The 27,600-nt window shown below is 40.2% G+C and overlaps 2 protein-coding genes and 1 non-coding gene across 3 annotated transcripts; 1 reads left to right on the top strand and 2 right to left on the bottom strand.

The window, feature by feature from the left end:
* Positions 1-11,098: 11,098 nt before the first annotated feature.
* LOC145465643 (uncharacterized) lies at positions 11,099-13,113 on the top strand. The gene has a single exon (XM_081449418.1). The coding sequence runs from the start codon at positions 11,114-11,116 to the stop codon at positions 12,884-12,886; it is 1,773 nt and encodes a 590-aa protein (XP_081305544.1). The 5' UTR covers positions 11,099-11,113; the 3' UTR covers positions 12,887-13,113.
* LOC145465645 (uncharacterized) lies at positions 13,114-16,048 on the bottom strand. Its single transcript, XM_081449419.1, has one exon. The coding sequence runs from the start codon at positions 14,725-14,727 to the stop codon at positions 13,147-13,149; it is 1,581 nt and encodes a 526-aa protein (XP_081305545.1). The 5' UTR covers positions 14,728-16,048; the 3' UTR covers positions 13,114-13,146.
* Positions 16,049-21,202: 5,154 nt separating this feature from the next.
* On the bottom strand, positions 21,203-21,274 carry Trnah-gug (transfer RNA histidin (anticodon GUG)). The gene has a single exon. It is a non-coding gene; the product is annotated as a tRNA-His (tRNA).
* Positions 21,275-27,600: the final 6,326 nt, after the last annotated feature.

The following is a 27,600-nucleotide window of genomic DNA, read 5'->3' as shown; positions in this document are numbered from 1 at the left end:
GTGCTGATTTATTTGGATCATACACCCTATGCTTGATAGTGGAAATTCAGAAATGAAAAGATTTTTCACTAAGTAAATTCTGCAAATTCATGCTAGTAGAACACTGCGCATGTACTGACATCAGCGTTGATTTCCGAATTTGACGTATTAGACAGCTGATTGAGAGCACGGATGTGATCCAGATAAAAGAGCGCGGGCCAAACCTACGCATCAGAGTTGTAGTAATTGCTGTAATCAGTCAAGAGTGGCAGTAGGAGAACGTTGTCAGTATTGTAATGAAGTCATCAATAGTGGAAATAAAAAGAGAAGTAGCCAAACAAAGAGTATTGAGGTGATCGGCTAATTTCCCCAAAGGTCCCTTAAACAAAATCATCCTGCGCGTAGCCCGGTCTCGGCGACTTTCTGGTCATAGTCACTAAGTGAGTTAATATTTCGGCCAGACTGCTTATAAGTAAGCATTCAAAAATTTTTCTTCTGGACATTTCACTGAAACCCAAAGTCTTCTCGAATTAGTTTAGAGTCCCTAGGGCTGGGAAATATCGCCCAAGTTCCTGGAAATCGCCCCAAAGTTGGTCAAAATCGCGCGGCGCGTAGCCAGGTATTTGTGACTTACTAGTCATAGTCACTAAGTGAGTTAACATTTCGTCGAGACTGCTCATAAGTAAGCGTTCATAGATTTTTCTTCTGGACATTTCAGTGGAAACCAAAGTCTTCTCGAATTATTTTAGTGTCCCTACGACTGGGAAATATTGCCCAAGTTCCTGGAAATCCACCCAAAGTTGGTCAACTGAAATCGCGCGGCGCCTAGCCCAGTCTCGGCGACTTTCTGGTGATAGTCACTAAGTAAGTTAATATTTCGGCCAGACTGCTCATGAGTAAACGTTCAAAAATTTTTCTTTTGGCCATTTCACTGAAAACCAAAGTCTTCTCGAATTCGTTTAGAGTCCCTACGACTGGGAAATATCGCCCAAGTTCCTGGAAATCCACTCAAAGTTGGTCAAAATCTCGCTGCAGCGTAGCCCGGTCTCGGCGACTTTCTAGTCATGGTCAGTAAGTGACTTAATATCTCAGCCAGACTGCTCATAAGTAAGCGTTCAAAAATTTTTCTTCTGGCCATTTCACTGAAAACCAAAGTCTTCTCCAATTAGCTTAGAGACCTTAGGGCTGGGAAATATCGTCCAAATTCCTGGAAATCGACCCAAAGTTGGTCAAAATTACGCTGTGCCTAGCCCGGTCTCGGCAACTTTCTAGTTATAGTCACTAAGTGAGTTAATACTTCGGCCAGACTGCTCATAAGTAAGTTTTCAAAACGTTTTTCTTCTGGCGATTTTTTTGAAAACCAAAAGTAGTATAGTAAATGGCGGTACTAGGACATTATACAAAAAACGGCATACCCACTCCCCTAGTAACCCAAAAAATACCCTCGCCGGGCCTCAACTCGAAAAATGCATTCAGTCAGGCCTCTTAGGGTATGTTTTGTCCTAAGCCCTCTCATTGGCAAATTTCATGTCTCCCAACCCTCTAGAAATCAAAAAAAAATCCTTCTGCTAGAAACACTTCGCGAAGTCGGGTCATGACCAAAAAGTACTCTTGCCACCCCTCTGGAAATCAAAAAACTCCTTTAGCCAGAAACAGCATAAATTAGGCTATCCCAGGCCTCTGCAAATCAAAAAATTATTCACCAAGTGGCAAAACAGAGCTTTTGAATTTTATATAACAGAGAAACGTTTTTGATATATTGGTAGTATGAGTATGAAAAATGAAATTGAAATATATAAGGTTCATCCTTTGTATAATAAATATGCCGCGTCGAATCTTGGCAAGGTTATTAATACCAGAACAATGAAAATAGTTGGGTGCAGCTTAAATCATTTTGGATATAATCGTTGTTCTGCCAGCGGGCTGGGATTCAAACAAAAATCAATGCTAGCTCACAGATTTATATGGGAATGTCTCAACGGTTCAATTCCGAGTGATAAAGTCATTGATCATATTAATGATGTGAAAACTGACAATAGACTGTGTAATTTACAATTATTATCACAAAGTGAAAATAGTACGAAAGCAGCAAAAAATCGAGATTATTCTTTTGTGAAGTATAATCATTTGAATAAGAAAAAAGTCAAATCAATAAACTGCTCCGATGGGACGATTATGATTTTCAAACGTTTATCCAGTGCTGGAAAAAAGCTTCATGCTAGTGCCGGTTCAGTGAAAATGATTTGCGATAAAAAATATGGCTATAAATATGCCTTTTCAAAGTTAGACGGTTCCAAGTATTCATTTGAATATATGGCTTTATATAAAATATGCATATAGCCAGAAACAATAATATTTTTGGCTATCATAATAGCAAAAGCAGATATGGCAAAAATAACACATCTGATAGACGATCTATCTGTATATATAAGCTATACTATTTTCACCACAACCGAGTAATGTCGCTAATATACATTACTCGATTAACGTTTATATTTTCAGCACATCCTTTGGTGGTACCCAACTGTTGAAATCATCACTGTATCCCTTCCACTTTACTAACGCTTGCTTCTTCTTATGATTTCTCCTAATGATTTTTTCAATTCTGAATATATCCTGTTGGGCTTTTAACAGCTCAGGGTCATAAAAACTGCCTTTTATCTCTTCACCGTGGAGATCTTTTAATTTGTAAGTGACTGGATTCGCATATTGGATCTTATCAATTGTAAATACTTCCTCAGTCCAATTAGAGGTATATCCTTTGTCGAATACTTTTCTCTTGCATTTGCTTATTCTAACCTTATCACCGATTTTAAACTTCGGTTTTGATGATGGTTCTGTATTACTATTCAGATTAAAGTATACAATTCCTTCATTTTTTCCTGACTAGCTTCAACAGGTGTCATTTTTATTGAACCGTGTTTGGTGTTATTATACTGTTCTAGTATTTTGGGTAGAATATCCAAATACTGATTACTGCATTACCCTAAATAGTAAAATGCTTCCAGATTTTGGTTTTTATTGTTTCATTCATCTTTCACAAACAGATGATTTTTCTTCATTCTCGGTGGAATACAGTGTTATATTATTCCTATCCAACAAGTCCTTCAAATGCTTGTTATAATACTCTTTACCCTCATCAGTCCATAAGTACTCAGGTTTTCTTCCCTCTTTGATAATGGATTTGAATGCTTCAGTTACAGTTTCACCTTTTTTATCCTTCAACGGTACAATCCAACCGTATTTACTAAACACATTTAAAACCATCAGAAGATATCTGTAGCCCTTGTTCCACTTGCTGAACTGCTGCATATCAACTAAATCAGAACACCATATTTCATCAATATGATTGACTGTTACACGCCGTCAAGTAAAGTTACGTTTTAGTGGTTTGTGTAATTCATCAGCTAATTTTTCTTGCCAGTTCACTTCACTCGACGGATTCCTCCGTTTTTTGATACCCCAAGACCCAGTTTCTGTTTTTTATCGATCAATCAAGAATCGTGCTGTTGATCCCCCCTTTGGCATTTTACCATATGGTATTTCATTCAGTGATGAAACCATTTGCCAATCACAATCACCTTTGTTTCTTCCCATATCATAACAGATATCGTGATCAGCAGCTATTTCATCCACCTTATTATACGGTTGTACGTACCATTTAAGAACTCACCGGTGCATGGGTTGTATTCTAATTGCTTATTCAATGGATTGTATGGTCCCATATATTTGTACTTTCCTGATGTCCATCCAGCCTTTGGTTTTGGTATTTTGCCAATCGCTTTTTGGATATCAATTGCACCTCCCTTGTACATGTTAGCATCGAGATCCATTCTGTCAGTTTTATATTTGTAATTTGGTCTCACTTTGATTGATAATTAATTAATTGCTTCAGATCCAGCTTTTTGAATAAAAGGAGTTGCTTTGTTAATTCCCCAATCAATCGCTTTCTTTTACAATTTTGGATTTCTGACAAATACCTAGTCCGGAATCTATTTGTTTATTGGAAAGTTTCAGAAGAACATTCGGATCACCTCTTGCTAATACTCTTGCCAGATCTCCAACTTGTTTTCTGGTTAATAGATGGTTATAAGTATTCACAAGATCACTAATACTATTATTTGGTATCATAAAAGCACCACCTGTTTGGCCTCTTCCCGTTATTTTCTTCACAATTTGGGAAGCACCTTCTGAAGATAATCCGGCCAATGCAGATAATGCAAGTGTTTTTGCTATTGTAGGTGCAAAAGTACGACCTAAACTTAATATGCTAGTTAACAGACCACCTCGAACCTGGTTTCTGGTATTTGTCTTAGTCAGTTTGATGTGCATTCCTTTATTCAGCTGTTTATTCTTGTGCAATCGTTTCGGCACATTTTGTGCAACGCAGAAAACGTTATTTCCAGTTAGTGCATCTTTTGAAAGCCTGAGAACAATGGTTTCACGCTTATGAAATGCACTAGCAAGATTCTTTTTCTGATTTGGTGATAATTTCACCCTTATTTCAAATAATTGCGTCATATATTATATAGATTATATAAAATATGTATTTTGAAAAACATCCTCGTATTGAGGAATAACTAACTTCTACATTTCCTATTCTATTTATTTACACAATAACTAACTTATTACCAATTTTGTTAATCACAACCATCTCTTCGTAAAAGACAATTGCGTGAACATTGAATGCAGCTGCTGGAGCAGCATTTATTTTCTATCTGAAAATTAACTGTTTGGGATCCCTTGTAACTTTTTCTGTTTGGTTTGTTAAATCAAAGTATATCATACCATAAAGACTATTAAAATTTGCAAGATTCAGTTGTGTACCAGTATTAAAATCATTTCTTCTTGCAGCATAAGACAAATCGTTAAAAATTCTCACCTTAGTTTCTGTATCATACTCAGTTTCTGGATAAAATATTCCATTTCCATATTGTAATGTACATGTCGGCAGATAACTATTAGCATCAGCGGCATTCAATTTGTAAGTATCAAATAAGTAAGGATTTTCTACCACGACATTTGTTTTATTTCTTTGGAGATATACAAATATATGTTTAACATAATCCACACTTGCTGATATCTGATAAAAACCACTTGCTTGTACTGGAGCGGAAATTTGATACATCGATCTCAGATAGGACCATTTAGTGTCTTTCAAAAATGAGCTGACAGAATTGTCATATAGACTATCTTTTGGAATTAATTTGGGCACCCATAATAGCAAACGATTAATAACGACTCTTCCATCATCGGCAGCATCTGGTTTTTGCATAAGCTCATCATCATTCTGAAGTGTTATATTGAATTGTAATTGCATTGGTATAAGCATCTTATCTTCTAACACTTCGAAGAACGAATATCCATTGACAGGAATAATAACATTGACATCAGTATTTCCCACTGTTAACGTTCGTCTTGCTTCAAATCCTGCATTCTGATTAGCATTAGCAATCTGATGGTTATTATCCAAATACCAAAGACCGTTTCTTCCAACTGATCTGCTGAAATCATCAGAATACTCCAATAGATTCTTAACAAAATTGACCTTGTGGAGATTATCTGTATCATATACGATTTTACCAGCAGATTTGATCATCAGATGATTGATGAAAGAGTGTGAGCCATTGATGACCGTAATTCTATCACCTCCACCATAAGCTGTTCCATCAGCGTGCTTTTGTACTTGAAACTGAATTTTTAAAATAAGCATTATACCAATCGTAAAACGCTGATCTGTCACTCATTGTAAATGTATCCATTTTTATCTTGGTGTTGACCATTAGCTGGTGCTCTGATTGCATCATCTAACTGGTATCTTACAAACTCATTTCGTTGCAACATTTGACTTGATCTAAAAGCCATTATGCTATTAGTTTAGATAAAAATTCGTGTTTTATAATATTTGACCAAGTATTGGAATTGAGTTGAATGGACTGTTTTTTCCGAGCAGTAGTCCGTTTCCTTTTTCTTACACCTTCTCCTGATATTAAACGATTCAATATTATATCTCTTATCGTTGGAAGTGTTGGTGTTTTTTGTTTCACACCTCTCAGTCGTTTCACGATCAGATCACCTGAGTTCTCTGCTGCTTTTTTTACCCAAACGCTCACCAGCGTGTTCTACTCCAGATTTTATTGCTTTTTTCGCGATTGGTTTGGCAACATTTTGGAATACACATGATGCTATACTTCTGATCGGTTTGAATATATTGTCAACAATCAAACCGTTTCCTTTGTGTTTTTACATCAATTTACCCATTTTAAGATGGTAAAATGTTTTGAATTCATACGATTTCATATAAATAGATTACACAATTCTTTTCAACAGTAAGCTAAAAGCTGTATCTGCGCCATTAAGATTCATCTGTCGTCTTTTGCCATCGGTTATATATATTCTCATTCTCGAAATGGTGTTCTTATTCACAGGATTAAATGTGACTCTTCGCGGTTCCATAGTGAAACTAAATGACGGTTTGAGGATAGTGGTTGAGAAAGAAGAAATTATATCTGTATCTCCTCCATTGACAAGGCTGGTATTAACCAAATCACAGTGTATGTTTAGCATTTCTGTATCTTGACTTAAATCAGGCATTCGTGACCCATAATTTTCAGGATCTTTAAGAAAGCCAACGAGCTCGTGAAAATTTGATTGGGTGAGATCAAGTTGGTAACCTGTTTTCAATTTTATTAATACTCTGAAGGTGGAGTACTGAAATTTTAAAATTATTGGATGTTTATCAAGATCATCATCATCATCTTTTTTATCATCGTCATCATCTTTTTTTCAGACTGGTCTTATCTTTGAAAATGCGTTGAGATTAACATAATTATAAACACCAGCTGGAAGTGTAAGATCTTTCCAAGATAAACCAGTATCTGTACTGTATCTTATTTTTTGGTCGTTATAACCAAGATCGACGTTGAACCAGGTGAAGGACATATTAATGATTCTGTTCAAACCAATCATGTACTCATGATTACTGTCTAAAATAATTGGTCTATCAAAATTGGTCACAAAATGAGCTGGTGTATTGTTTGCGCTACTGTTATTGAAATAACTAGATAATACAATTTCTCGTTCCATATACAGTTAGTTAGATTATAATGCGAAATAATTTTTGTGCAGCTTATTGTACTGCGATTTATTGATTGCTGATAATCGTAACGTGTCTAAAATGGCAACACCAATATTTCTATTTTGATTGATGTATTACCAGCCATAATATTAATCTCTCCTATTATGATCTCTAATTTTTTGAGAAGCTGTTTTGGATCGTTGAAAAACATAACGTTTCCACCTTTCTTTCTAATTCCAGATCCTTTCATAGATTTCACTTTGGTTGTGTAATATTTTATATATTGGCCCAACAAAGCATTTGCACTCTATTCTTTTCTGATTCTCTTGCCTTTCAGCTTCAGCTATTTTTCCGCTTCTGAACTGTTTTGTGACAGCTGACTGATAACCTTTCAATTGATTGCGTCTTAATTCCGCTTCTTTTATTTTTTTGTTAAGATATGCTTTATTCTTTTGTCATATCGTCATATTCTGGAGGCATTTCTTGTGGTTCTTGAGGCAAATATTGAGGATCAACATAAATCTCTTTTTTACCCTCCAAAACATCCTTCAACGATTCTTCATACGTTGGTGGTTTTGGTACTATTTGTTTCTCTTGCTCGGGAGGTACATAGTCCCCAAAGTCTATTAATCCCTCAACATCCATATCTTCATACGGATCTACTTCAGGCGCATAATCAATACCACCATTTGCTGCTTCCTTCTTCTTTGGCCTTCTTCTCACTGGTGATATATTCAAATTACTAGCCACAACATCATCCAATTTAGTTGTAATCGGTTTGACAATCTTTTTGAAAGATTCATGACTTGTCTGTTTATCAATATCACTTTGTAATATTGTCCTACGTACATAATCGACTTTGTTACCCAATTCAGATTTCTTTTTTGCAAGTTCTCTCCACTTTAGTAAACTCATTATAGTATTAATTTAGATAAAACACCGTGTACTAAAATTATATACCTACATAGTATGACAATACCAAATTATGATATCAAAGAGGATGTTGGTGCTTACAAACAATTGTACCAACTTATGCCTGAACGTTGTTTCAGAACGTTAATTTGTGGCCCATCGGGCTCAGGAAAAACAAATAGTTTGCTTCATATGATAATGAATTTACTGTATTTCGATGAATGTTATTTATATGCAAAAAATCTCGAACAATCAAAACACGAATATCTGATGAAGACTTTCAAACCAATAAGCGAAGAAGTTGGTTATGATATATTAGAGTTTAGTAATGATGAAATAAAACCTGTATCAGAAATGAATGGTAATAACCAAAAGCTAGTCATATTTGATGACATTGTTTGTGAAAAGAACCAAGCGCCATTAATTGATTATTTTATAAGAGGAAGACACAAGAATTGTTCAGTAATATATCTCAGTCAGAGCTACTATAAAACACCAAAGGATATTAGACTAAACTGCTCTCATTTTTGTATATATGAATTTCCATCAGCAAATGAAAAATCACTCTTATGTCGTGAAAACAACGTTGATAAAAAAACTGTACGAAAAAGCTACTAATGATCTATAGAGCTTCCTGTATATTGATAAACCAAAACTAAAGAGCCACCAAAGTTTTTATCCTCATCAGGCACAAGAGGCGTTATATTTATATCTGTTTACAACTTTACAGCTCAATAGCGTTCTTCGTTTGGAATCCCGAGCATTTTGAATTTCAGGGTTATGGAGGTGCGTGGCACAAGGCTATGATCGAGTTTGTCGAAAAATATATACTTATCCCATGGTTTTGAGCCTTTTTAGAAGTTAGAACATTAGGAAAAGTGCTTATGTAAATGCTTGTTTGATCAGTACTGATAATCAGTCGCCTAGATAGCCAAAGTAAGTTCAAGATGTTTACACTATTTTCAGGCCGCCATATTGGTGTACCACGGAGGTACACCAACATGGCGTTTTAATACTGGGCTCTGTAAATATCTGCGAAACATTTCGACGAATATCTGAAGTTTGGGGAAACGCACAGGTCTAAAACTTGAAGAAGTGGCTTATTTAGTTATCTTCTATAACACCACAATTTCATAGCTTTTTCCACTGGATGGTTTTCGATTTATTTTTTTATTGCGTGACAGCGAAAACGATCCATTTTGGCGCGTTTGTAAATACTCAGAGAGACATATTCTATATAAGAATACTGAACCGTTTAGACAGTAGTGGTAGTGGTGGTAGAACTTACCGACTTACAATCACATTCAATCGTAACAAACAACTATCTATCGATATAACAAATAATTTCAAAAATAAACAGTTCATGATATGGGTTGTTAAAAATGGTGACAATATAAATGCCAAAATTGTAGGAATGCCTGGTACAATAACAACAACACGTTCTTTTCCTTAACCTACATCTTCAAAAATACATATCGATACTACAGTCATGGCATTACACCACAGCAAAGCACTGGAGCTCACTTCCTTATGATATCCATGCTGTGGCTGGCTCAAAAGAGTTTTTGAGGCAAATTTGGAATTTTAACAGTGAGTAAATCGGTTCATAGTTTAATACAGTGATATTGTTGGTGTGTCTGTCCATCATTGTGATCTCCAAGACTTCAGATGAACACCCAGAGAGACTGGATAAAGTCCTGACATGCATCAAAGAACAGTCTGAATCTGAAGCCTTCCAAGAATTGCTTCCTGAGAGAGAGGGAGTCACCTACATTGGATGTCCCCCTTGGCCATTGGTGTGTTTCCAGACATTGACAAGATAGTGACGGCAGAGGATTGGCAAGTACCAAACCATGTGAAAGCTTCTTTTCGGCATGAATTGAAAACAAACAAGCACCTTGATGTTCCATTTGCCGACAGGTGGAACACAGTATGCCAATCTACCCTATGGCAATGCAGAGTTACCCCAGTGAACTTGAAATCTACAGCAGAGTTCTCCGTAAGCTCCGGTGACCGGCAAAATTCGCTGTCTAGTCGTCCTTGGTGCGCCGGCTACCTATAGTAAATAAATTATGAAAAAAAAATTTATTCGTAACAATGTGAGCCTATCCGTCAATAAAATCAAGCATAAAAACAATATGTCTAATTCTCTCAACAAATACGTAGCGATTAGAAAATACAACTTTTATAGCTGTAAGATAAAAGAAATCTGAAATCATTCGGGCCGTGAGAATTGCCACCAAAAACGTGACGTGGGCACTGAGCCGTAACAGCAGCACTGAAATATTTGACAGCCGAGGTTAAGTTGAAGCTCAGTTTTTCCTCTAAAAATGAAGCGAAAAAACCCAGCAATCACTGTTCAGTACCAGGGATAAATTGAAAAGAAAATAAAGATGGCACAAACGAAGGTCATAAGTTGTTTTCTTTCAAAAATACAATTAAAATTAGTTCTTTTATCTCCAGTCAATTGCCCAATTTCAAACCGAGAGAGACTGGCACTAATTTAATTTTATCCGGACGGAAGTGGCCTTTTGGCTTTTCTTTCGTGACCTTATGACTTCCCTTTTCTCGACAACATGGAAAGCAAATCAAGTAAAAAGACCGCGAAAAAGGAAAGCCAGCCCGAAATTTCCCTTGGAGAAGTTAAAACGAAGGTTATTTCCGAGGATCCATCGAAGTGGAGCGTAGAATGCCTTCAGAAGTGCTTACTTAAACTTGGGCAAAGTGTGTCTGGATCGAAGGAACTCTTGGTCAAGAGAATCGTTAACCTAAAAAAAAACCCACTGATCTTGGATAAGATTATATTAAGGAGAAAGAAATCCTTCAAGTTCAAATCACGGCTCTTAGTACGCAACATTCCGCCACCAGAAGCAACCTGGACATCAGATTCAAGTCATTATCCAAAGGTAATTCATTTTTGTTTTGTTTTGTTTTGTTTTCACTTTTAATGTTTGCGTGAACAAATGAGTCTTACCTGTTTCTTATTTTGATTTTTTTTTTCTAACCAAGAATTCCCATTGAAAATAAACTGTTGTAAGTTCTATTTAGACTGGTAATTTGCGAGCTGGGACTCAATGAAGTTTATTTTAAGTATAGCTGTTCAATGTACAATGGGTAGAATTTTTGTTTTAGGTTACAGGTGCCATGATCAAAAATTATCAAGCTCTCGAGCGCCAAGGTAGCCTAGGTCAGTACCGGAAAGCTCTCCGCATGTTCAACAGCAGGAAAGTTAAAACCGTTAAAGTCTGCAAAGAAGGAAGTTCTATTTTCGTAAAAGCACATATATTTAAAAGTTTTACACCTACAAACAATGGAGTAACAAGACCTGCAGTTGTTCTGTTCCAGGATGGTACACCTATTAAGGGCCACTGTGAATGTGCAGTGGGACTTTCAGGGTTATGCTGTCATGTTGTGTGCTTACTGATATATCTGCAACATTACACCAGCCATGGAGTTAAATTTCTTGCTCTTACTTGCACTCAGAAAATTCAAAAGTGGCACAGAAAGGGTGTAACAAAGCAAACTGAGCTGTGTCATGTACCTCTGTCCCAACTCCGAAATGTGCGATCATCCAGAAAGACACTGGACAGTTCACGCCCAAAAAGAAAGTTGAATGTTTCAAATGACCAAGCCTTGTCAGATGAGTCATTGGAGAAAAATGATTGGTCGAAACGTGATATCGATGGAATGGTATCTAGAATCAGAAATGGGATTCAAGAAACTAAGGTTAACATTGAGAGCCATATCTATGACCAGCTAAAGAAATATGATGTGAAATCTGGGCTTTTTGAGCAGCTGCATTACAATTATAATTACAGATTAAAACAAGCCCTTCAAGATCACAACTATGCAAAGGACTGCTTTCATGATGAGCAAGTGCTAAAGCCAAGATTTTCTGCGAATGATTGTGATGTTTGGCATGCACCTTTGCTATTGACTGATAACATTGTTGAAGATCCAAACACTGAAGATGATCAGCTTGTCACAGGAATGTTAGCCCCAGCTGAGGATCAACATGCCCCTGGTGCTTCAGTGGCAAAGAATCAAACTATGTATGAACATGAAACAGTACATTTGTATGTTAAGCAGTTAGAAGGTATTGTTGAGGCTGCTAAGGGTAATCTTGTTAGTGAGGGGGACAAAAATACCAAAGTTCTGTCCATATCAGTTCCTCCCTTGAAACCAGTTTATGCATTTGGCTTTAATTACCATGAAGTCAAACAAAATACCCAAGAATGGTTTCATCTCCGTATTGGAAAAGTAACCTGCAGTATAATAGGTAATCTGATTGGACTTGCTGGAGAGAAAGAGCACTTGCATTATTTATTATGTGTCAAAAACAAAATAGATCCTAATAAAGTTAACCCAAAGAAATTTGCTAGTTTTACCAGAGGTAGACAGTTTGAGGGTGAAGCTGTTGAAGCTTTTGTAACAGCAACAAAACTGCCAGTCACTTCATGTGGTTTTTTTGCCCACCCAAGTGATATTAACTATGGGGGAAGCCCAGATGGTGTTGGCCTGGGTTTTTTATTGGAAGTTAAAACAAGGGTGGCAGGGAGTGAGGGACCTCTCATCGCTATAACAGCTAACCATCTTCTCCAGACAAATTACCAGATGGCAATCACTGGAGCAACTATTGTGTTTTTGCAATCCTATCATCCTGAAACAAAAAGCTTCAATCTATTTTTAATACAGAAAAACAACTTGCTTCTCACTGTTACAAAAACCATCATTGATCACATGATCACTGAAAGTATTATCTGTGAATGGCCTCATGAAGAGAACAAACTCCTTAAAAAGCTGGGTGAGCTGAATGTTGGCAGGGTGCCAACCTTTCAAAGCACAAAACCATTGAGATCATGGGTAAAAGAAGAAGCCAAAAAAGTAATGAAAATCGACATAAACTCTTCAGATTAATAATCTCAAATTTGTCTTAAAAATAGCTGTGAAGGACATAAGCAAGCTGACAGAGATTATTGTTGGGTTACAAACATGAGCTCTTATTTGTTCTCTGACCATCTGCAGCTCATTTGCATTATGCTACAAATATAGTACTTGTACAAAATGTTAATTTAGAAATCAAATATTAAAACTGTAAAGTGTTTTCTGTTTATGAAGATAGCATGTCTTGTAACAATGCCTGTTAGCAGGATATCAAGTTGTATTTAAATGTCATTTTACTGCACTTTGCTGTCTTGTGTTTCCTTGGGACCAACAGGTTTCTTAGTCAAGTTAACAATGTGTGCCAGTGCAATCCAACAAATTCCAAGAAGGTCAACTCTCCCTGAAGGCCAGCATTTGTTCAAGATTGACCAGTCACGAATTCTGCCAATTGCATTTTCATTATAAATGCGAAGGGTTGCAATATCAAAATTTAGATTTATGTCATTTTCATCATACTGACAATTGTTCTTCAATGGTGGCCTGTTGTGATGTACTCCCATTTCATGACATAAATCACTAATTGCAAAGCCCTTATCAGTCATAACCACCTTTCCCTTAGGACAGTAGTCTATAACTCCAAGTTGTTCAGTGAGTTGTTCATCTGAGATTGACCCAGGAAAAGCATCAGAGCATTTGCATAAAGCACCATGAGGAAAAATCCACACAGATACTTTACCAGTTGTGTGATTTTTGTAATGGCTGAAGGTGAGGTTATTCAACTCAAAATTCTCCGATTGAGCAATCCAGGTCTCTGTGTTGTCCCCAAGAATTCCACAGTCAGCATACCCTGCATCAACAAAAACTCTAGGGAGGAAAGCTTCTATAAAGCCAGGCAATGGCTTCAGATTAACTTCGTCTAGCATACAGCGAAGGAAAACCATCCAAGCAACAAACACTCTTGAAATAGTTGAGGAACTTCCACCTACTAACTTGGCCATAATGACTAGATCCACTGCATGTCTTGCCACAGTCAGTGTGACAAGGAGTTCTGTTCTGTTGTCAAGAAGTTTATTATGTGAATCTAATTTTTCCAAAGTTTGAACACAGTCAGGATACAAAATCAGATGTAAGAAAGGAATCACACATGCAAAAAGACAGTCAAATTCATTCACAGTGAGTCCACACATGTCAAAGAATTCCTTTTCCCTGTTCTTCAAGCAGTCATAGGTGAATCTTCTCTTATTAAGGTCGAATTTCATTTCTTTTATTTTCTTTTCGAAAGAATCTATCTCAAACTTCATTTTGTCTTGTAAGGCTATCATTTCCGTTTGAAGCTTTCTTAGCTCTTGTTGCAATTTGTCAATACAACTATTTTTCTGCTCGAGTTCTTTAGTTAAACTTTCAACCTGGCATTTTAAGCTGGAATTCTCAGCTTCCAGTTTCTCTGATAAAATTTTCCTTTTCTTAACAGGGCGTGAAGGAAGCGGCGTCCTACTTGCAGGGGCTTTCCTCGGAGTACTCCTCACGGTATTGGCATTCGACGAAGCAAGAACCGTTTTTGTACAGTCAATCTTCCTTTTCAATTCCCTAGATGGTTTTTGGGAGTACTCTTTTTCCAGATTAGCAGCATATTCTTTTGTACAAATTATGTCTGGCAATTGATTCTTGTTCTCTCGTTTCCCCGAGCTCCAGTGAGCGCTACATATAACATGTTTTCTCCAGTTAATATTTTCGTTCATAAGAACTTTCCTATATCCTTTTTGAAGCTCAGGATCGCTGGGCAAAGTGTAGTACGTTATTCCTTTAGTTCTGTAATTATTCGTACACAAAGAACTGGCACAATTCCAATGCCAAGTTTTCGTGTAAGTCGCCATCTCTACGCCATCAAACTGAAGTGCACTTCCGTCCGGCAAAACCGATAACTTGTGCCAGGCTCCCACGGTATGAAATCAGGCAATGTACGTGTAATTTAATTAGGGACTTTCATACCGGGAAGCCTGGGTACTAGTCTCGCGGTTTGTAGGGACAACAACAAAGATGGCGGCAGTGTGACAAGAAAGAATCGGGAAGTGGCTCTGTTGTTCAGCGTTCTGTACCAACAATTTACCAACGCGAAATCCTCAAGGGGAATCGACCAAGTTTTATCGTTTGTCCCGTGACCCTGAGGTTCAAGCTGCCTACACCAGGATTCTTCAAACGACGGGTATAACCTGGCATTCTAGCCATATTTGTGCGGAACATTGGAGCCGTGGATATAGAGTGAACGCGAGTGCTGATTTTCCTGACATCCCTGCCCCAGCCTCTGAATTAGTGACACTGGAAAAAAAAGCTTACACAGGCGAAAGCTCAACTAGAGAGAAAAGCAACAAAGCCTGCCAAATGAAAAGTAAGTAGTCTCGAAAGGAAACTTTTTTCTGGCCAAGCGGTGTTCTGTCGTTTCTGGATCTAAAAAAAGAGAAGCTCCAACAGAAAGAGATCAGCGAACTGCTGAAAGGTCAAGGAAGGTATCTAAAGGACAGTCATCTACTCGTTTGGGTGCGTTGGAAGAAGATAAGCAGCTATTGACCGAGCAGCTGACCAATGCTCAAGACATGGTTAAAAAACTGAGGACTGAAAATCTCAGTTTAAAAATTAAACTGCGAAACATTGAACAAACCCAGAAAAATACCAATAAACAAAATGAGGAACTGAAGATTGCTGTAAAAAGGCTACAACAAGAGCAATTTAGCTACTCCAATCTCATTAAGAAGCCAAATACATTTAAGTACTTGCGTGGATTATCTGTTGAACAGTTCAAAATGATAAATTACTGAGTATGGCTAATCTGTGCACCCTGCGTAACAGACGGTTACAGGATATGGCTGTTTTTCTGTACAAGACAAAAAAACACATTTGTCCGAAATGTATTGCAGACCTCCTCCATATGACAGACACCAAATATTCACTGAGAAACAAGGAGTTCGCCATGCAAAGATTTAACACGACTACATATGGCAAACATTCCATCAGATACATTGGCCCAAAGTTATGGAGTCTAATACCCAACAATATAAGACCTTCCTGCGTTATCTGTATTTAGGCAGCGTATTAGAAAGTTTGATTTAAATTCCTTACTGGCTGATGCTCATTGTTCTGATTGTATTTTATGTCGTACTTAATAGACACTTTAGTATTTTATAAAGTCTATCTGTATTTGTAAATAGTTCTAAGCCACGTTCAACGATCATGCACAGGTAAATAATCTCATTAATTTCATACTCGTTTTATCAATTCTAAATAGTTTTATTAATTTTAATTTATTTATAGTGTCCCCATTTAGTGGTTATTTACTGCTATTTTAGTTTGACACTTAAATAAAGGTATTCATTCATTCATTCTCTGGAATTGTGTGCAGCCTTACAGTGATGTCATCATCTATACTGATTGTAAAGGTACTGGGAAGAGATCTCTAGATAAACAAACAGAACTCTTTGCAGTGCTTACAATCTGTTGACATTCTCTCCATCAGGGTGTGATGGCATTTATGCTTAAAGTAGGAGAGAGCACAATTCAGTGCATATTTGTTAGCTGGATAGTTTTCCTTGAGACAATCTTCACTTGTATTAACCTTAAGCCTGAGGTTGGGTTTTTACTAAAGAAGATGCCACACATTTTTGTTAAGACTGGCCATGGACTCACAGACATGATCCTCAATTGTACTGAATTCAAATTTCAGCATGTATTAAATCTTGATTTAAATTCTCTCATGTTTTCTAACTACAAGAACACCATAACAGGCAAAGCACTCATTGGAATTGCACCACATGGGATGGGTCTTTTTTTTTCAGTGATATCTACCCAGGTTCTACAGATAACTGTATCACTGAAAAGTCAGGGGTTGTTCAGTGGATTCAACCAGTACTGTGTACACATGATGTTCAAACGGTTTAAAGGTGTCCTCAATTTTAATGATTCCACTTTTCATTTGATCTCTCATTTTTTGAACATCACGTTTCATCGTGCTATTTTGGGGATCAGCCACTTGAAGAGTACCTCCTTTGTATTCAACTCTTACAGCAGATTTAACTTTTAACTCCCTCAGTGGTACCATTGGTATAAACTCTTGTGTGAGGACCCATGCCATTTCTGGAGTTGTTCTGTACATGTTAAGGCTTGTATTTTCTCTCCAGTTTCATGATAGTGTTTCAAGAAGAGAAGCAATGCTAATACATGGCAACAGATTCCACTTAGTCCTACTGGACAACTACAATGAGCTTTGGTTGGTATTCCATTTTCAAACATAATAACTGTGGGGCGTTGCATGGACCCGTAAGACTTTTTTATCATAGCCTTCACGTAAACTACTCGCTCGTTGACAAGAGATTTGACATTGACAATTTTTCTAGTTGTAAACATTTGTAACGCTTTCTTCTGCTGACCAGCACTACCTTCCCGTTTCATGGAAACATACTGGGTAAACATTTTATTGTTGATCTTGGGCAAATCGTCATTGGCTCCCCTCCACTTGGCTGTGGCTGGTGGAATATCCGCGGAATCAAGATTACAGGGAAATACGTAAGCTTTTTCTGACTTTGCCTTGCGTTTCTGGACTAGTCCTGGATATCTTGATAATCGATTTATCCTCATTGTTAGTTCTTGTTTTGAACCACATGTAGAGGCTCCGATATCTGCCAACCACTTCACACAATTTTCCTTGTCAAACTCTGCACTTTTCTCCATATTTCTTGAATTTCTTTCTGCATGGCCAACGACTTGAAAGCGGGTATGTGTATTTTCTTAACTTTTACATAGGGTTTTCTACCTCCAAAGACGAATTTCTGATGAAAAGTTTTTAAAACTATGACAATTCATGAAGGACCGCCATATTTACAATTTTTCCCGCGAAAATTTTGTCCCCACAAACCGCTAAACTACCACCCAGGCTTCCCGGTATGAAAGTCCCTAAGTAGTTCTTTAAACACAACGACATGCAACTCAGTGCTTGGCTCACACATGGAGGATTGTCGCGAACAAATAACTGCAAAGATTTCTTTCAACAAAAGAAACAAACTTTGCAAGATCTTACACAATCTTTAAACTCAGCAGCTGTAAGATGTTTGTGTAAATATTGAAAGTGAACGAAAAACCCAAGCTACCGCAAAGTTTCAAAACGTTGATGATGGTCCGCACGCTTAATCAGAAAAAATTCTGAGCTTAAATCCACAGGAAACTTCACCAAGTATTACAGGCTTGCGCTTGCAACGGTTACCAATCACAAACTTCATCACGTTCAATGAATTCCACCCCTAGCACTGTGTCAAAGCCATTCAAAACTTGCCTCTTAACAAAATAAATGTCAAACCTCAATCTAGTACCTTCAATACCAGCAAAACTCTTTTCTCGTTTGGCTTTCTCATCTGTTTTTACACGCGTGATTGACCACGAAATGAGAACGTTTTTGAGATTTTTTTCAAATTTGATACGGATGACGATGATTAACCTGTTCAACTAACACAATCCATTACATGTATGTTTTTCTCGGTGAAATTGCTTTTCTTTAACAAAAGAACAAAACCATGATTGCTTAAAATACACTGAAATGCACTTTTTAGAACCCCGATTTCAAAATTTTCCCGGGGGCTCCTGGACCTCCCAATAAAAGGTTACGCTGCCTCCCCCCCAACCCTCCACGTGGCTCCGATAAAACCACTCCATGTCTTTTTATCGGCATTGTCCGCCGCCTAGTCAAAGTTATTCTCCCTCTACTTCAAATTTTCAGGAGAACACTGTCTACAGGCCTATCAAAGCTATCAGGATAGCCTAACATCGCAGCAGGGACATGGAGGAGATGGACTTGGTAAGCAAGCTGTTTGCTTTTTTTATTACTCAAAAGCCACCCTGAGCACAATGCAGAAAATATACCCGAGTTTCTTGGAGATGATGTTCCTGAAGACAATGTTTCAGACATTCCTGCACACGACCCTGATGAAAGTGGTGTTCAGCAAACAGAGTTTGCAGATAAGGAACCAGAACCTACAACATGCAGATCCACAAGATCAACTGCAGGCAAGCAAGAAGACCCAAACAGGGAGCCATGTCCAGCAGCAAGAATGAACTCTGTAGCAGCCTCACAGTAAGTTAATTTTAATGTTCACATTTTTACTTTGATTTTGTAGCAAAAGCCATAAGTTAGTAAGTACTAAAATAATGTATGATGCTTGTCGAGGACGACAACCCCAAACAGGGGAGCAGGCGACCAAGTTCACAATTTCATCATTTTACGTTCAAGTATTGTAGGTTATTTTTAGCAAGTATTTAGTTAGGAATGATGACAGAGTTCACAACCTTGAATGAATGCTGGACCTAGATATAAGCAACCTGCTTGACTACATAGCTTCGGCAAGTCCAACCAAGAGGTGATTTTCCCACTGGAGCAGGCAGTTTCCAAGACAATTTTGTCATGTTTCAAAACATCTAGTCTTGAATGTTGTTTTTTTAATAATAATAATAATAATAATAATAATAATGGCATTTCGGGCAGTATATCCACAGGGTGGCTCTTCGCCTGCCCGATGCTAACTAAATTTACAATTGTAAAAAGATTGAAAGATATCTAAGAATTTATATCTATATGTAAACGAGATAAAATTGTGTTTTAAGATATGCTAAAATAAATAAATGAATAAATAAATAATTAAAATTATGCCAGGTGTTCTAAAGCTCTCTTAAAAATAATGTTTTTGGTGTCTTTACAAAATTTAATATAGTCTTGGCAGCACCTCACGTTGCTGGGCAACGTGTTAAATAAACTTGCAGTCTGGTCCTGTAGAGTATTATTAATTAAAGATCTCTCTAACTGAATGCTGTTACTAGATCTTAAGCATCTTTCGTGTTGAAATACATTAAGTTTCAGATAACTTGGCCAGTATGGGTTGTGAAGGGCTTTGTGAGTTGCCTTAAGTAGGTTCCATTCGCGTTGTTCCTTTACGGGAAGCCATTTGAGTTTCGTAATAGCTATTCTTGAATAACCCAGCTGAGTTCAGGAAAGCAGAAATTCGACAAACTGAGAACTGAACGCCAGCTATTGACCCAAGTAATAACTTACTATGATAAACTGTAGCCACCCCCAATACAGTATCTCCAAACTCTGAAGCAACCACCAATGCAATAATGTCCTGTGTCAAAGGAATGACAAGGAAGATTGATAAATTACCGTGTATGGCCTGAATTTGGAATGAATCACTTTCAGAACTTAAGTTATGCTTTGAAAATGTGAGCAACAGTCTTAAAACCAGTCACTTATTACTCTTGAAAGTAGTGATATACGCTCTTAGGGGCAGTAGCCAATCAGGAGGCAGGGATTATACCACGCGACCAAGGTTTTCCCATACATTCTCTTAAATTTTCAAGATCCAAGATGGCGCCTGGGTAGGTAAAACATGGCGCCCGTGACGTCACAGCGCTTGCATGCCCAAATAAGGGCAACATGAAATCGAGGTTGTCACGTGCATGGTCAAATAAGGCGCTAGCCAATGCCTGAAATCGAAGTTCGGATGTGGAAATAAAAGGGTTAGCGTGAGTATCGAGTGGGTATTGTTGTTTTGAGATCGACGCGAAGATGTCTTCAGAGGAGAGCAAGACGAAGGTGGAGGTGAATAGCGTTCCTGAGGAGGAGTTACCAGACGGCATGTCGAGAGAAGAATTTGCATCGAGAGTGATGGATGCCGTTCATGAGGGTATTCTTGGAAAGATAATGAAGAACGCCGTTTCTCGCGCGATGGATAACCTCCTGAGGAAAGAAATTACGAAGCTGGCGGATGATGTACTGAGGTTCAGAAAACTCCTGTCTGATAAGATGCTTGCCGACCAGTCAAGACCGTTTAAAGACCCAGTGTGTTTGGAGAAGTTGCCGGATGGATTTGAGGCCGGATGGGACGCGTGGAAGAGCAGTTGGGACAACAGAGAAGAGTTGGCGTACCAAGCATTTATCTAAGAAATTGCACCACTATCAGCCACAGAGTGAAAAAGCATTTTAATCATGCCTGTAATTAATAAAGATCCTTTAACGAGAGAATGTACATGGTTTGTTCTGTGATTTTTTGCATCATCTTGAGTGCTTGCACGTCATTGGTTCCCAGGTGCACGAGGGATAGCATCATGGTTTGTGGGGTGAGAAATTCTCCGTGAAAGCCTGAGGAGGATTCGAAAACGCGTCCGAAGGGCCAGACCTTGGAGAGGTCTCTTCTCATGTACCAGGGGTAGGGAAAATGTTGGGTGAGGAAGAGGAGCATGACATCCTCGTCGGGGTGGGGTTCGTCCAAACGGATTTTACAGGCCAGGGGTCTCTATGGAAAAAGAAAAAATTTTTAATGCCCCGACCAGGAATCGAACCTGGGTCTTTGAGGCCACAACTCAACGTCTTAACCATTAGACCATCGAAGCGCTTACCTCTTTAGGACTTGGTTTTGGGGATGTCATCGGGAGGAAGTCCGAAATTCACGGTTTTGCAATGAGGGCAGAGTCTTTGGGAGGGTTTCAACCACCAGGTGTGGAGGGCTTTACAGCTTCCGTGAAAGAATTGGTCGCAACACGGTGTCAGGAAGTAGTCTTGGATACTGTGATTGGGAGTGTATCCTTCCTTACACCATATACATTCGAGTTTAGGAAATCGTGACATGGAGTCTGAAAATGAAACAAAAACAACTTTTTATTGGACATTCCACTTATTACAGGGTGGGACGTGTGCATGATCCTAATGACCTGCGCCCTTGTTACAAGAACGATTTCACATGATTGACACGTAACATGGCTTCTTCATAATGGCTTCCCAGAAAGATGGCTTCGTATTTTTGGTTCTCATGATTGGGATACATGCCGTAGATGGCCCCGCAACAGGTTGCCCAGACGCACCCTAGTCCCCAGGCTTCTCTCAACGGTCCCGAGAGTGTACGTACGAATTTGTCGTGGGTCCCACGTTTACCCAACTCTAGGAGCGGTAGGCGGCAGCAGGGTCTGGTTTGCTTGCATACGTAACAATGTGGGTCGGGTTCCATGTCTAAAATTGAAATAGTCGATGGTAAGTGTTATGGGTCCAGTCTACATGGAGGACTAAATCGTTAATATCGTCCTCGTCGGCGACCCCCAACCTCTCTTCCAGGAACAAAAGATCTAGTTCGTCCAGGGCCACCCCGACGATATCTAAAAATTCCCTGTACAAGGGGGTCTCTTCTCCGTCCTTCATCCGCTCTCGCACTCGCTTTCTCATGGCAGTCAACTCGGTGTTACATCGCTCTAATACTTCCATACTCACTTGGTACCTTGAGAAGCCACAGCAACGATAGTATCCACAGTCTTCTGTAATGGGCGCTCATACAAGTCAAAAAACTCAGAGTGCCTTTAACGGTCCGACTCGCTTGTTTTATACACACGGTATGATGGTGTCCAGTCTCCGACCGTGAGTGCGTGTGGTAGGGGGATACCCCCTATCCCCTGGGTCTGGGGTAACACGTGACTTCGTCTTGATCTGTGATTGGTTGAACGGATCTGCATAAAGCGAATCAGCGTCGTCCGCTCTTCACTCTGAGTTTTTTGACTTGTATTGAGCGCTATCATGGCCTTGAGGGAGACAAATCCAGAACAATTTCAGACCGAGAAAGCCTGAGGTCACCTATGAAGAAGCGATTGACCGAATGGACGAACCCTGGACTCGTTTTTACGAGGATATGAATTTTCCCATCCGGGATTTGTTGGCGGGCCGACGTTGGCTGATACAGTTTAAGGATTCAAGCCAGCTCGAGGTGATGTTACACCAGGTGTTATTCTTTATGGATGAGCAGAGGGAGAACTGGACCCGAACCCGGCACAAGTACCTTAGCATCGAGAAGTGTTTCGGCAGAACCTTGTTTAACTCGATCCTAGCTATACGCAGGAACCTTGTGTGGGACGTGAAGGTGAAGCCGCCCGTGGACCGGATCACGTTTCATAGACTTATGTTGTGCTACGGTTTCGAACCGTTTCAGTCCACGTGGACTAAGAGACAAAAGAAAACGGTGAGACGTTGTCAGTGTCATCAACTTTTATTATAGTACTTTCAACAAATGTAATCAGAACACAATGCGAGCGATGATCGACGCGAACGATAGATTACCCAACATGTAAAAAAGAAATGTGAATTAAAAATCAGAGTGTGTTTTTACAAAAACTGTGTCTGTCTTTTCTTAGTTTGGGTTCTGTCCATGAATCAGTATGTCTTGGGCGACTCCGCGTGGGTATTCGTCGATCCATTGGAAGAACTTGCAGTTACGCTTGGGACACTTGAGATAGAGCCTGTCTGGGTTGGACTGGGAGTGGGAGGTGGCTAAGACCAGGGACTTGTTGCATAGACATCGGAAACGAGCTGGGTCGATGTTCCTGTAGCAGGGATGGGTCTGTTCTTCGACGCGTCTCAGGTAGGTGCTCACCTCTTTGGCGCCACAGGTCACATAACACTTGGTGTAGAATCTGGAAGAGGGGCATCGGTAATACTCCCACCAGGTACCACCTTCGGGGGTTTTCACTCTTCCATATTCCATGGGTACCATGCAACGCGGGCAGGTGTAATCTTGGGTTTTCAGTTGGTTCAGGAACTGATCGGGGTTGAATTCCTGCAACACTTGTACTTCGGTGAATTCTCCTTGGTCATCCACTTCAGGTGGTAATTCTACGAGGTCGTCTTTCTTGAATTTGTCGAGTCCCATGGGTTCCAGGACTTGCATGGTTCGAGGAGGTGATTCTCTTATCACGGTCAGGCATCCGCCTTGAATGGCAGGTAGCTTTGAGTCTATACGAGGAAGATAGAGATTGAGTTAGTATCCCAACAAGGTGTTTTCCCGTAGCATGGTTTCTAGGATGTGTGTGGTTTTTCGCACGTTTTTGGGGGTCAGTCTTTGCCTTCGCTTGTAATGGTTACTTTTCATTTGGCTTTTGACTTCCTGATGTTTGATCGAAAAGGCGCTCCATGGCTGCGAGAAGCCTTTGAGAGGGACGGTGGTCCAACTGACAGAGTCCGGTGTGATCTCTTTGAAGAGGACGCGTTCGTTGAAACGTAGTCTGGAACGAGGTTTTTTGAATAACCATCTATCTAAAGTGGATTGTAGTTTACCTCCTACTTGTCCTTCCACTCTCTTGGGTAGGAGCAGTTTCAGTTTCTTACGCGCCTCCTTCTTTTTGGAGGATTTTTTCTTTTTCCTGTCGGGTTCGACGTGAATCCATGACGACTGCTGAAAAGTGACTCGTGATGGAATGCGTGGTTCGACTTTATGGACGTTTTTACGACCAATCGGTGACGTGTGGTGTGATGGGATCATGTGACGGTCTTCGTTCCGATTGGTGGATTGAAAAAGGGCGCGCGATCCGTGAAAGTACGGAGTGAAAGTGGATCCACGGCCAAGTATAAAAGGAGCCCGTTTGACGCGGTGAATCATTCTCGACTTGCTCTTGACGCGGTGATGACTCATAGGATTTTGGATGACAGAGACTTTGAAGAGATCATTGAAGATCTGAGACGATATTTGAATCTAGCTTCTGACAATTTGGCTGTAATCGAAAAAGAAGGCAAGAAGTCACCCTATACGAGGGTAATTAACTTGGAATTGCACGTTGTTGATCTCTTGTTCTCTAGGCTTCGAAGACACCTGACTGACTGGGGGGACCCGAAGCACCATCCTGAATTGTCGTATCTAGGAAGAAAGAGGTTTGACGAGGCAAGAGATGACTTACTATAGCAACTCGAACCAGATTCGGGACCTAGTGGAGCGGATCGTGGATCAGAAGGTACACACTTTAAGAGATCTCGATGCCATTCCGGAAGCCAAAGTGGACATGTACATTTTTGACAATCTCTTCGAACCGTTAGGACAAATACCCGATTGTCTGTGGTCTTTCGAGCTCTTGATGAGACGTCGTCCTGACTGGGGTGGTACGATTTTGGAGATGATGAAGAGGAACGAAAATGTGTATTTGTTCTGTGGTGAGTGGTGTCGCGTGATGTACAGAAGTGGTAGCGGTCAATTCAAATTCATTCATTGTCGGGATCCCGCCCTGGACGCCGAGCGTTCCTGTTTGATCGCCACCGATAACCTCACGTACATGATGAATGATGCCATCCATGATCTGTTTGAACCCTTGCGGTTCGCTCGAGACCTATCACGACGGGTGATGGAGTCAGACAAGAGTCCCAGGGTGGAGGAGATACTGACTTTCAACAGGTGCGCTCACAAGGAAACGTGTCTGAAGTTGGAAGAGTTGATCTACGATGTCATGCGTCAGCGTGATCTGTGGAAGGATCGGTTTTTCTTCCGTGCCCTCGAAGCTGATGAGGATGACCTTGTGGTGAGTGTAGAGAGAGTATGCGACAAGCATTCTATGTGAAGGGGGACGAGGAGGAAGCCCTGAAGTGGAGACCCGGTAAAGGGGATTGTGGTTGGAGAAACTGTAAATATTATGCCATGGATACCTATGAGGAAGACTGTAATAATGAGTATGGTCTAGAATGTAAGAACTCGGAATATGTTCAATACTTTTCAGATTCAGACTAGTCTCTTTGCCTTCTTTTTCTTTTAGCCAATCAGAGTTGTTTTTTCGTAAGAACCAATCAGGCACGACGTTTTTGTACATATAAGAAAGTCGAAATAAAAAAATTGGGTTCAAATCATTATGTCTCATGCCTTGAGTTGGTTGATCTCGATAGTGTGTGCGACCATGGCCGATCGATGGTGTTGGACAACCTTGTGTTCCAAGTGCACTAGAGTCTACGATCGATACGGTAAGGGTGAACCCATCCCTGACCATTTCAGTGATTCGCCCTTGGAGGTGTTTGACTATACCGACGTCGAACCCAACGTGATGCGTTTTGTCGTTTATATCTTGTGGTTGAAACGGCAACCCGATTCATTTAAGAAGTATCTCGAGGTACGTGAGCAGCGTTTCAAGTTGTGGAGACAGTGCGTTTACAAACTTTATCGACTATGAAGAAAGGTCAAAAGAAGCAGAAGCCGCTTTCGACAGGTACGTTACTGGGACGGTATTGGGATCCTTCTAGACCCGGTAGTCTGGGCAGTCTGACGCGATTCGCCAAGGCCAATAAGATCTCGGTACGACGTGCTCGCGAGGTCTTGCAACGGAATTTGGGGAACACGTTGCACAAACCCAGATGTTGTCGTTTTCCCACGGTCCCGGTGGTGGTGTTCGGCATCGACGAGCAGTGGACGGCCGACTTGATCGAGGTGATCAATATTTCAAGGTACAATCGAGGGTATCGTTATCTCTTGACGGTGGTGGACGTGTTTTCCAAGCACGCCTGGGTCCAGCCCTTGAAGAGCAAGACGGGTAAAGCGGTGACGGAAGCCATGGATAAGATCTTGAAAGGAGGTAGAAAACCCATCAATCTGCAGACGAACGACGGGAAGGAATTCTACAACAAGACGTTTCAGGATTTGATGAAGCAGAAAGGCATTCATCATTTTTCGACGCGTGGGGATACGAAATCCAGTGTGGTGGAACGATTCAATCGGACCCTGAAAGAACGTTTGTACCGATACTTCACCGTGCAGAATACGATGAAGTTTGTGCCCGTGTTACAAGATCTTGTCCGAGGGTACAATCGATCGTATCATCGCAGTATCAAGATGGCTCCCGATCAAGTGACTTTAGCCAATAGCGAGGACGTATGGGAGACTCTTTACGGGAAGAAAAAAGGAAAAAAATCGAGACGACCTCCACTGAAAGTCGGGGATCGTGTGAGACTGAACAAGAAGTTCCGACAGTTCAACAAAGGGTATTTACCCGGTTGGACCGAAGAGGTGTTTGTGATACGCAGGGTGCGTCCTGGTAAGGTCACCACGTACAAGGTCGAAGAATGGGACGGCACGGCGGTCGAGGGCACGTTTTACGCGCAGGATTTGCAAAAGGTGTCCGTGAGGGACGACGATCTGTTCCGCATCGACAAGATCGTCAAACGAAAAGGGGATAAAGTCTTGGTGCGTTGGAAAGGTTGGCCAGTCAAGTACGACAGTTGGGTGGATAAAAAAGGCTTGTACGTGACCAAAAAGCCAAAGACAAAAAAATGAAAGACTTTTACGTGCAGTTGCTGAGCAATGCCAGCACGGGCGAGTTCACGGACAACAAGGCCAACAGTTTCAAGAACCGTCTGCCGTACCCGCTCCTGTTTGAATCCGACAAGGAATGGAAAGTGGGATTGGCGAGCGTGTCTTACCCGATCCCTCCGTCACGACCGCATCAAGTACCGGTCCCTCAAGCGCACGACTTTGGCGACGACGATTATGTGTTTGGTATTGAGTGGACCATTGAAACGTTCAGGTTGCAAGACGATGGTTTTACGTGGAGTCCTTCGCGATACAGCGTACCATTCAGTGTCACCGGGAAGGAACTGAACCGCGACCTACACAAAGTGACGAGTGGTAGATCTCTCATGCAATACCTCATCAATCGTTTTCACGAACGCATGTATCATTACATGGATCGCGCCAACGAAAGTCTACGAGCGCCGGAGAGGAAAAAATACTACCACGTGTTCCGATGGGAGGGGAACGATTTGATTCTTGACAACACCGACACGTTCCTCAGCGAGTCCGGAGACAGAAAACGTCCCAGAGTGTATTTTGGTCCTAAACTGGTCAAGAAGTTGGGTTTGATTCGCGAGGAATCGTATTACTCCGTTCACTTGAACGTGAATATGATCAAGATCTTTCCCAACGATACCGTTCCGTCTG

Source organism: Orbicella franksi, chromosome 13 (assembly GCF_964199315.1).
Source record: "Orbicella franksi chromosome 13, jaOrbFran1.1, whole genome shotgun sequence".
Classification (NCBI taxonomy): Eukaryota; Metazoa; Cnidaria; class Anthozoa; order Scleractinia; family Merulinidae; genus Orbicella; species Orbicella franksi.
Note: the sequence above shows the minus strand (reverse complement) of the source record. Positions and strands in the feature narration are given on the sequence as shown.